An 11,978-nucleotide genomic window follows, 5' to 3' on the forward strand; every position below is an offset into this window, starting at 1 on the left:
CCTTTTTCCTATGTTTTAAGAAAATTAAGTAAATATAAACGCTTTGAGGAAATGCTCATATTTAATGCGTTTGCTGCTAATTATTTTCACTAAATATCGTGTGTAATTTGGTTTTATGCGTACATCTGTAACTATCAGGATTATCTCATTTTCATTTATTTGTTTATTTTGTATGTCCCTTACGGGCGCCCATAGCTTCTCTAACAGTTCACGCAGGGCATTGTGGGTAGGTCAGGCGCCATGTGCTTTTGAGGCAGAGGGGCTGGAAGGAGACCTGGTTGCGACAAACTTAGCTCGTTTTTAAAGAGACACCGGGACAAACGGCTCCAGTTTACGTTGAGCATGTACTGCACCAGACGCTGCCTCCGGACCGCGCTGCGGGTTGCGGCGACCACACACCGGTACGTAACGTCCTCTGAGCGTGCAGCAGTCAGTCATGTAACACCGGGGGAAGCGGTAACGGTACATCAGTGTTCCGACTGTCTGCTTCTTCAAGGGCAGACAGCTGCTGACTGCTACGGGTGGTTTTGGTTGTTAACCCTGCGTTTGGCTGGGTAGCTTGTGTGAATACAGAAGGTGTATTTTTTGAATGCAGTTAAAAATAACCTTCGCGTTTTACGGTTGTGTGTTCTGGGGTTAGCTAGCGTTAGCTCGGTAACTGCACCCGGTGGTTAATGCTCCTTCTCAGGTTTAAAGTTCAACACCATGACCCAGTGATCGCTGTCTTGTGGAACATCTTGTCCTCGTTCTTAGCCTTTTTATAAGAAAGATATAAATGGCAGTAGCTGTAAGATACCCCCTCCCTCCCCTCTTATTAAGCAGCTCTGCTTCTGACAGTCAAGGTCACATTCGAATCACTGGAAATTCATGTTTTCACTGATCAAATAACCGCGAGCTGCATCTCCTGCTTTGTTCGTGTATCGCTGTACACTAAGCAAAGTTGTTGCCACTAATAAGAAAACAGATTGCGATTACATTTGGACTGCACTAGATAAAGGTGTGAATGCAATATGATCCAGTTAGTTGAGGTTATCAGACGTACATCATGAATGTATATGCACCCCTTAAGTAAGTTTTGTAGTGCATGAGAGACACCTCCCAAATATTTGAATGCCAGACAAGGATTGGAAGTCTGCACCCAAAGCAAAAACCTCTAATCTAACTGTAAGGCTGAGAACTCTGTGTCACAATCTCAGAAAATCCTGATCAGTTAGGATGTATTCTGATGTGCCAGATATAAATTGCAGATGTTCTCACACTCTGGATATATCTCGATGCACATTGTCCTGTATCCTGGCCCTTTAAGGACCGGACACAGTTAGTTCTTTGGCTAATCAATTTTCCCATTTTCAGGCAACAGCTTCAGCGGCAGACACCAGCCCTGTGTGCCCTCAGACTTCTGAAGACCAGTCCAGCCATCCAGTCAGATGCCATTGCCACCCCTCCATTAGATGGAGTACCCAAACAGTATTCCCCCAAAATCCAGCAGCTGGTCAATGACATAGCCAGCCTCACTTTGTTAGAGGTGTCAGACCTGAATGAGCTCCTCAAGGTTTGTGCAAAACTTGAAACACTGAGTTTCAACCACAGTATGCCTTGTCATAGATTTTTGTGATCAACCTGTTTTGTCATGTTGAGTGACTATAGTTTTTATTTTTATTATTTTTTTTGGTCATAGAAAACTCTGAACATTCAGGATGTTGGAATGATGCCAATGGGGGCAATGGCTGCATCAGCTGTACCTGCAGCTCAGGTGAGAATTATTCCACAGAGGATGGACAATATAGCGGGAACAGGTTACAAATAAAACTTCATCTTCTACAAAACTACCATAAGTTACAAATTTATAAAAGAAAAAGACTAAAGTTAAATCAGTGCTTGATAATCATCATTTTCATGTCAAGGTGTCAAAGCCTACTTAATGCATAGTAGCTAATTTTTTCCCCCCATGTGAAACTAGGCCACAGAAGAGGAGGATGTACCAGTCAAGAAAGAGAAGACTCACTTCACAGTAAAACTAACAGAATTGAAGGCAGCAGAAAAAGTCAAACTTATAAAGGAAGTGAAGAACTGCATCCAAGGCTTGAATCTGGTGCAGGTAAGTCTCATCATTAGTGTTCAGTCCTGATCTGAGTTTTATTTCAAAGGTGCCCTGTAGTGGTTTTGATAACAAGTATTGCTAATGAGCAATGTTTTTTTGCAAACATGGATGTGAAGAATGCAGGTTTTAAATAATTGAAGAATCAGCTTAGGATACACTCAATGCTCTGGTTTGAATATTCACTGAAACATGCTGTTGCAGTTCATTTGTTGTTGCTGCTTCATAATTAAGACACTACGCTGCGTATTCCGAACAGTTTCCACTGTTTTCTAACAAGTGTAATATGGTGTTAATGACAGCTGACATTCTGTATGCGGAGCATCGTGGTTTACAATAAAAGGTTCAACTATGAGCAGACTTACTATAACTTATATTAGTGCCTTTGAAAATGTCTCTGATCTGTTTCAGTAGCAGTGTTGCAGACTGACTCAGGGCAGTACACCAGCTCCTGTAATGGAACTAAATGAAGTTTTTTTTCTCTGTACTTCTAGGCTAAGAAACTAGTGGAGTCGCTTCCCCAGGAAATCCGGGCTAATGTATCCAAAGAGGAGGCAGAGAAACTGAAAGCGGCTCTGGAGGCAGCAGGCGGCACCGTGGTGTTAGAGTAGATCTCTCCTGCACACCTGTTCTCCACCATTTTGCTGCTCATGCACTTCGTCCTTCATTCTGTTATTTCATTTTTTTTACATGATAAAGAAGAGAGGATACTGGGAGAAAAGGAAAGAAATGCCTTCTGACATTAATACTGTCTCTTAACAGCGTCAGGTGGGCGGTACAACTCTGACTGAACTTTCCAGGCACACAGCCTCCACAAACGGCCGCCCAGCTGTTTGCTTGTCCATGTGTCTGTCTGATACTTGCGTAGCAAACAAGCTACAGAAATACTGGCCTGTGTGCCAAGTAACTCAGTTGATCATTCTGTGTGCGTGTGTTTAACTTTTCACAGAAGGAAAGATTATGCTGTAGGGACATGGTCACCATTCCCTATGTTGATGAACACCAGATACTGTATCTAGTTGAGGGGATGGCAGGGCTAAGTCCTTACATTGCTCATAGCATTGTTAATAATGTGATTAAAGTTGAGATCTCCATATTTTCCTTCTCTTATGTGTTCTTATATTGATCTTGTGGTTGATTTTATGCAAAATGATGGATATGCAAACTTTGAAACTGATAAGAATGAAACTGAAAGATTCATGTAGTGTGTGTTGTGTTGCTTTAAAAGACACTGTGCATGTTGTAACTGTTTAAGGAAGAAGTGAATATTCTTATCCACAGTAGATCACATCCTCTACTGCTGCTGAGTACTAAAGTTCACAAGATCTTTTATTCACCTCAGACAGAAGGAGAGTGGCTGTTTACACATTTTTTTACTGTTTAAACTTGAAGGTTATAATTTTTTTTTTTTTTTTAAATACCTTAATCATCTATCAAAAATCTTAAGATAATTATGCCAATTATCTTAATTGGCATAATATATATATATATATATATATATTATTGTTTGTGCATGCCATTTATAAGTAGACTAAAATGTAAAACCAATAGTTTTAGAAGTATACAGTAAAGAAATACAAATTTGAAGTGATCCCTGTTTATCTCAAGCCCATTACATTATACAATTATAGTCAGTTAATATTTCGAAGGCAGGGTGGCTGCACAGGAAGCTCCAGTTTTTATTCTAACTAAAACTATATATATATATATATATATATATATTATATATATATGTGTGTGTATATGTTAACGCCGCCTGGTGGAAATCTTAAGTCACTGACGTCAACAGGATAAAAGATCCGGATTTATTTTAATTTGAACTCTGCCTTTTGACTTGAAGCTGCCACTGATTGTGGCCTGCCACCAGGTGGTGTCTGTAGTCTGTATTTAAAGCTGTTTTTCGACACTTGCTTTAAATTTGCCTTGAAAAAGACAAAAGCGTGATTGAAATGTTCAGATAAAATCTTAGTGTTCAGTCATCATCTCCTCAAAATAATCGCACTGTCATGACCAGGATCTCATCCTGATCCGGTCATATCAAGCAATTCATTACTTGTATTTTTTCAAATGCTGTTTCAGTAGTTCAGGAGGTCACAGGGGAAATCTGTGGCCTATGGTGTATTCATTGGGGTGAGAGACATTTATAAAGTCCTGCATGCTTTCACTCTTTGCGTTTGCTGTGGCATGAGTAGGGGGTTGTGTTTCCTATTTTATTAAGTAGGCTAATAGGATTAAATACTTAAGTCTAAATAGACACCTTATGGGTTGCATTTCATGGGTGGCTATATGAGAATAGATCTAGAATAACCCCAGGGCTCATTTTACATGCATTAAAAAAAACGTATGCATTCATTCACCCACATAGATTACACCTGTTTAGTGACAATGATGCAATCAGCTTATTTGTAGTGACACATAATGGTCCCTGTAGTACTCTTTAGAAGGTCAGCTCAAGGTGCAAAGCACCATCCAATGAGATAATTGGGACTGGTTGGAAACATATTAAGTCCAGTGTCTATTGTAAGCATTAGGCTGCTGTATTTATTTTGCTTTGAATAGATGTCGGTTAGGATTTTACTAAAGCAACAAAAATGTTTGTTAGAGGTTCTGTGCCTGCAAATGTCAGAAGATCACTAAAAGATTTTTAAAAAGCAGAGCATCACTCTCAGCATCCTACACACTGCCGTTCCCTTTCTGAGGCTACATTGGAGGTTTTGCCTAAACCACAAGGCGCCTGAGAAAAGTGTAGGATGATGGATGGATGGGAGTGAGGAGGAGATGACTCCCAGCAAAACTCTCATGCTGAATTAATGTGTGGTACGTACATCAGTCAGTCAACTCCCTCAAGAGACCGTGGCAGCTGAACCCAGGAGAAGTTTCAGATCAATTCTAAGTGAGGCACTGGAAACCACACTGAGGAGCCCGTCGAGGTGCTTTGTCAAAAGGTTACCTACAAGGAGCAACAAATTCTGATATTAAAAAAACTGTATAAGACATGGAAAAAAAAATTGTTAACATGTCTGTTATGTGTCACATCTTGCAGCACAGAGAGTTTGCTCATGTCTCTGCTCTGACTTGGAGCAGGTGTCCAGCTGCTGTCAGCACACGTGGTGCAGTGACAGGCTGCCCACTCATACCACTCATTTAAAATCATGTCTCAACTAGGAACCAAAACAGACACTTGTGCTACTAGAAGAAAAACATTAAAAAATTTACTTATAAACACCAGTATAGACTGTGAAGACATTTTTGACCTTGTGACCATGAGACTGAAAGTTATATTGGGACAACTGCATCTGTTCTTACTGACAAATATTTGGTTGAACTTTGTGACCTCTGATCTGTGTTGGTTGAATAATGGGATGCTGGCATACCACATTCACACAACTATAGCAGCCATCAAGCTGACGTACTATTTTTCCATTGGTTGCTTCCTCCCACAAACCAGCTGCACCCCCTTTCTTGGCACAGAAACATGGAGTATGTATGAAGGGTCTGTAGTTACATGAGTGGAGTAGCTCGGCCATATGGTCTCCCAAACTGTCCAGCTGATTATGAGAAACAAAGAGGCAGATTCACATTTGACAATTTGTGCATTTAAGAGGAATAGTGGCCACCCATCACCAGCAGCACCGAGGGAAAAGGATGAAGAGAGCAGCCGCGGACAAAGTAGTCCCAGAGACCCTTGAGGAGCCGACACTTTGCCTTTTCACGCTGACTTTGTTTCACCAACAATGTGCATTTCTTGTTGGTGCAGCTGCTTGTTTAACACCCCCTCTGGATTTAATTATGGTAAAAGATAAAGCTAATTTATTGACTTATTTTTTAATTTAACCATCACTGGAGCACAATTTTTCTTTTAGGAAATTAGGAAAATGATCCACTTAGGCCCCATTGATCCGTGCTTTTGGCATATGCCTCTGGATTACATTGAGACAAAAATTAATAAAATTATTTTCTTTGAAGTTTTATCATCCTCTCTTTTCCTGATGATACTGGCTTTCGGAACAGCTTGCTGTCTTACGGCAATTATTTATCTCTTAAAATTTCAATAAGGTGACTAGTCATCCTGGCAGTGATGTCCCTGAATTTCATTTCATTAGCACAATCAATAGGCTTGTTTGGATGCTTTAAAGTTCATAAAATGACAGAGCCATATTTTGCACAGGTCCACTGGTTCAATTTTGTATTCCCTACTGATATAACCCAGCTACTGAATTGATTTCCTTTATTTCAGCTCTCTGACTGTGTGTTTGTGGTGATGTTTAAAATAGGCTGCTGACATTACTACGTGGTACGTACACACGTACACACACACACGTACACACGTACACACGTATACACACACACACACACACACACACACACACACACACACACACACACACACACAATTTGCCATTCATGAGACTATCAGGAACAAGATGAACATGAGGAACAAAGGACTCATCTCTTTCTTCTAGAGGCTCGTCCTTTTTAAATCAGGGTTTTAACCTGGTGAATTAAAATGGTTTACATGATACTTGACTCTTTTGTACCTCACATTATTAATGTAGAATTCTAAAGGGTTGTACTTGTTTACCAAAAAAAAACGGATGTAAAATCTGCTTTTTTGGTACTGAAATCATAAATAAATAAGACTGTTGTAACCCTGCTGAAAAAGTAGTTCCCTCTCTTTTTAATTTCTTTGGCAGACCACATCGTGCTGGAAAGTTATAGTACAATGTAAAATTTATGATTGAGTCACAGATTTAGATTTCACTCCACGAGCCAAAGACGGCAGGCATATACATTTTTATGCACACCATTCAAGTTTGATGGACCAATTTTCAGTGAATTCAAATGCAAGATAATCATCATGGGGATTACTCATCCTGACAATCTTTTATCTCTCATCACGCCAAGAGCTTAGGAGGAAGTAAGTATATCTGAAAAAATGGGAACACATCCTCTCGCCACACTGACATGTTTTTCCTTCCACTTATGCTCATGTCCTAGACGGACTGCTACGTGCTTGAAACGGACGGTAAGATTCATAAATGACTGCTTCACATTAAAGCTTAGGTTGGTTTCTTTCATACATTCGATTACATAGGAAATTCACCCACAATGATGAAAATCTTTAAAATGCACTTCAGGTTTAAAATTTGATCAATTTATTACAAATACAAAAAGTGAGAAAGTGTGAAAAGTGAACACGTTTTTCTGTCAGTGTGCAGACAACTTTTACTACCTGACGACCCTAAATTCAACAGCACAAACCTTTGCCCATGTCTTCCTTGACATATTCTCTACTCTGCTGTTTGTTTTGTAGAGTGAATGAGTAAACTGTTCTCTGGTGCTACAATGGCTTCTACTAGAGTTGCATTGGTCTGTCGGACAGGTGAAGACCTCTTGTTACGTGACAAAATGCTCCTGTACTGTTTTGTAGTCTGTGTGCATTTTGTCCCTGCAGCTTTCTTGTTGTGACCAGTCCAAACAGTTGGTTCTGCGTACTGGTTATCTGACTGACAATGTCCTCACTCACCTCCTGGCCAGCGTGTTTGCAGTAAGTGACTCACCTCTGTCACTTTTCCAAAATAAGACATTTTTTCTTCTATGAGCCGGTGCCACAATCCTATGCCAGCCACTTTTATGTACACTACATAGTGTCATGTAATTCCTCTGCACACTCTGCATCTACCTTTTGCTGGGCAGCAAGGTTGGAGTAACTTGGGGAATCTCACTTCTCATCACTCTGACATGTATGGTTTATTCATGGACTGTGGGGAGAATTACACTGCTTGACATGTCTTTAGTTTTTATTTTTGTCTCCTTGTTACAGTGTGTGTTTCACTGTCCAACAGAAACAGCAAAGCTGTTGGATGTCACATTCACTGTTAAAATATGAAGACATGATGCTTCACACGGCTCCTTCCAGTCAAATCCTTGAGTCATTATACTTTTCTTGTGTAAATGTTGCTGTATCTTTAAACTCCTGTCCAGGGTCTTGTCCATGCAGCTAACAGGCTCATCACACACACAGTTTCCACCTTCATATTCCTCTAACAGCCGAGGCAGCATTTTGGAGCAGTGGCCAAAACCTGAGTGTGATAGGAAGTGAGTTTTTGATGTAGACAAGGTGTGTCCTGATAGTTTCAGTTGTCCTGCATGTTGGAAAGCTTCATTATCAACGCTGTACTTAAAAAGAGTCCACTAGATACCACTAATACCAGCAACCAAGATATATATATATATATATATATATATATATATATAAGTATTTTCTGCATCTCCCACAGTATTATAAACACAAATGACTTTAATTATTCATCATTGTGGCACAATACCTGTCATGAGCTATGCCACGATGTATATGACCTACAGGATATCACCAAAAATAAGCTTAATAAACTTGTAACCAGTGTTCTGTGAAAATAGAAACTGTCTTTAAAATTAAATTGGCTAGTCTTGCATCAGGTAATTAAGATTTTTAATACTAGGCCTTCTTTGCCCTCTGGGGGACAGTGTTACACTGAAAAATGGTTCAGTATATTTATAAGTACTGTGTATTTGTTTGTAATGATACAGAATTTGAACATATTTGTGCCAGACCAGACAGTTTTTGATATCAAAATAATATTATATAGTTTTATAGTGTGGAATTTGTTGTGGAAAAGTATTTTCTTAATTTTTTTATTCCTCATTTTACTTTTTTTTTTTTTTTTTACAGTGATGCACAATCCATCATTCTCAGCCTCAAAAGACACCTGATATTTTTCCATGTCCAACGGTTTACCTACTGTCTATATCGATGTCAGCTTTTGAGTGATGAGAGCTGCCTTCAGGGTTTGGATGCTCTGTCTGTGATGTAAAAGTAAAGAAAAACAGACAGATCAACTTTCTTACTGTAGTCCAGCGTGTTGAATGACAGATATCAACTAGAGATTAATGTGTGTGGGCAAGAATATATGTAAATCAGCTGTTTTGATAGATAATATGACTTTGTTGGCTACAGCGCGGGACTCTCACGTTGCCTTTCGTTGATGGACAGGTTATATAACCCTGTTAAACGTGCGCAAAAAGTCATCTAATGGCGAGCCTGTTATCACCAGCGGTTGTCATGGAGCTCATCGAGAGAGCAGCATGATGACACAGGTGGGTAATGACAGATAATGTACCATATAAGAACCATACCTCTGCGTCCGCCTCCTTCTTTTTCAGTGTATGTCCTGTTTTACTCTGTAGTGAAGTACAGAGGTTTGTGTTTGTAGTTTCCACTCCATCAGGCACTCTATCACTGGTAGAACACAGACTGACCACTATGCTGGAAAACATCCATTGGGGATATAGTTAATGATGTTAATGATGCACGAACACACGCACTCGCATGCACGCACGCACGCACACACAGAGGCATAAAAACATCCCGTCTTTCTCTTATTCCTGTGTCTATCTTTGTGGGAAAGAGGAGCAAGAAACCTCAAACTTTGGTTTGAAGCTGAGAACTGACAGACTGAATATCTTGGAACGGTCCTGACAACAGAAACAGAATTTGAGATGTCAAAAAAGGAATAATTCTTACACCAGATGTTGTGGTTTCATAGCTTAAGAAATAGAAAAAATAATTTATATGTTTGATTTTTACCTGATGGGATGCTCACTGTGTATATGAGCAGGCTTCGCGGTTCTTTTTATGTCAACCCAGTCATCCCCTTGAAGTCATCTGAAAGCGTTTCAGTCTCTGTGAAGGTCTTATCAAGTGGAGCACATTTCCCTCTCACAGAGAAACATGGTCTGTGCAAATACAAGACGAGAGAGTGTTGATAACTGTTTGATGAAAAACATGCAAAGGACAAGCATTCAATTTCATGGTGTGGAGACGGCAGCATTAACAAGGTTTCTGTTCCACCATTACAATAGTAAACACTGATAACATACTTGCCTCTTAATGGAAAGTTAACACGAAAATAACTTCTGATTATTGTATGTGACAGAATTAATCCATTAAACTGAGCCGAGTTGTTATGGCTTTTATGGTTTTACTGTTACTTGGCTGGCTGAACTGAATTAGAAACAAAGCTAAAATATTGAAGATGTTCATTTTCTTCCTTGAATCAGGCTTAGGTAAGGTAATGTAATCCGCATCCTTAAGCAGCTTTTGATAGAAGTGTGCAGCCCAGGGTGAATGAACATACTGTATCATATATAAGGAATATATAGATGGCCATTCTCCAACATTGAGAAACCAATGTTTACTTGTGACAGTGACCCTGTCCTCCCCACCCCTCTGTAAACGTTTGTTAAATATCATATCGAGACTAATCCTCATGTTTAAAACCTTCTGGGTCATAATAAATCCCCTATCCCACACCATGGGCATACAGCTGTTAACAATTTAATGCAATAAAGATTAATTTAATTGCAATACATTTCCACATTCTCATGTTTGTGATAAGAGCCAGTGGGATGACAAACATCCCAGTGATTCATGTTGCTATAATTTGATTTACTGAAGTGGACATTTGCATGGAGTAATGTACCTGACTACATTTTCAGCTACACAAAATGATGCTATTTCCAGGCAGGTTGGTGTAAAGATGGTTGAACATTGCGGCTGGCGTCTCTGCTGCATCATTTTATTGTGGGGCAATCATGAGCAACGTCTACCTGCCACTTCCTGCAGCCAGCTAAGGAAATCTCTTCTCTTATTCTTTCATCTGCACTGCTGTCACTTCACTGATCATCTCTGGAGCACCTGGCTTAACCATGAAACCTCTTCAGTTTTCCTTTAGGACCTAAGATGCAGCCTCTTATTCACAGGACAGGCGATAGTGCTTCGATCTCCCTCTCTGCATTTAGATGCTTCTAAATTCATGGACTTGTAAAACGTACATCTGACCATTCACTTAACCCTCCACCTGAACAGCAATTGTCCAATTATAGCTTAGGAACTGGATTTCTATGCATTTTGAAGGGGCTTTTATGGGGCTGTAGTCAGGGCAATACTCCATATAAAGGGTTTAGATGGTGGTTTCTTTTTTTACTCTAAAACCAGAAAGACACAAGCAACAATGTCAGGAATTGATTAAACTCTGTGTTTGTCTGCTCTAACATAAGCTGCAAATACCATGTCTGGCTACCTATAGAGTTACTTTGAAGGCCAACAGTATTTCATACTACAGGTTAAGGTAAAAAGCAACCACAACATCTATGGTGCATTTCCCCATGTGTGAAAGCAGATGCTAGTTACAGAGGCGTAGTGTAGGTTAATGTCAGTGGCTCTGTCCTGCTCAAATATGGGCACTTTGTCATTCCAGTAACTCCAGTCAAAACTAAATAGCATTTACCAAAAACACTGTGTGGTCCTCAAAATAAAAGCCCTTTCACTTGTAGCGTTAAAATTGAAACATACTTGCAACCACAACCAATAAAGCATATTTCTAACCTCTCTCTTGCTTGGTCAAGTATGTCAGTTTACACAGCATCCGATGTTATATTTTCCCTATCAGACTTATAACTCTTGCACTTACTAATTTGACTTGCTGACCTTTTGTCTTGGGCATTTAGCATTAAGCCTCAATTATACTCCCTTGAAATTCTTATACTACTTTCTACTCTGCTTAGAGGACGTGTGCTTAGTTGGACCTTCACAACCTATGGTCAGAACAAAGTGGAGGGTACACTGACATCCTCACAGAGCCTCGTGTCGACCCTCTGATGAAAAAATTTACTGCGGAAAACTTCATAGCCTCAGCCTTTAGCACGATGTCATGTAGGTGGCTAAGATCCCTTTTAAGACGAGTCAGCTGGAAGCAGTTTGTCAGAGACAGTGTTTCCAAAAAGCTCATGCGGCTAATGTTAGCTTAATAGCTAGCTAGTTAAAGCTGATAAAACTTGG

The 11,978-nt window shown here is 39.8% G+C and overlaps 1 protein-coding gene across 1 annotated transcript; it reads left to right on the forward strand.

Annotated features, from left to right (window-relative positions):
* Positions 1–221: 221 nt before the first annotated feature.
* On the forward strand, positions 222–3,194 carry mrpl12 (mitochondrial ribosomal protein L12). Its single transcript, XM_022752563.1, has 5 exons — positions 222–401; positions 1,354–1,552; positions 1,679–1,753; positions 1,961–2,098; positions 2,593–3,194. The coding sequence occupies exons 1-5, from the start codon at positions 343–345 to the stop codon at positions 2,707–2,709; spliced, it is 588 nt and encodes a 195-aa protein (XP_022608284.1). The 5' UTR covers positions 222–342; the 3' UTR covers positions 2,710–3,194.
* Positions 3,195–11,978: the final 8,784 nt, after the last annotated feature.

This window comes from Seriola dumerili, unplaced genomic scaffold (genome assembly GCF_002260705.1).
Source record: "Seriola dumerili isolate Sdu_G_001 unplaced genomic scaffold, Sdu_1.0 BDQW01000169.1, whole genome shotgun sequence".
Taxonomy (NCBI): Eukaryota; Metazoa; Chordata; class Actinopteri; order Carangiformes; family Carangidae; genus Seriola; species Seriola dumerili.

Coding starts and splice junctions, on each gene's coding strand:
- mrpl12 (XM_022752563.1), top strand. CDS start 343: ATGTACTGCACCAGACGCTGCCTCCGGACCGCGCTGCGGGTTGCGGCG. Junction 402..1,353: donor GTTGCGGCGACCACACACCG/GTACGTAACGTC, acceptor TCCCATTTTCAG/GCAACAGCTTCAGCGGCAGA. Junction 1,754..1,960: donor CAGCTGTACCTGCAGCTCAG/GTGAGAATTATT, acceptor ATGTGAAACTAG/GCCACAGAAGAGGAGGATGT.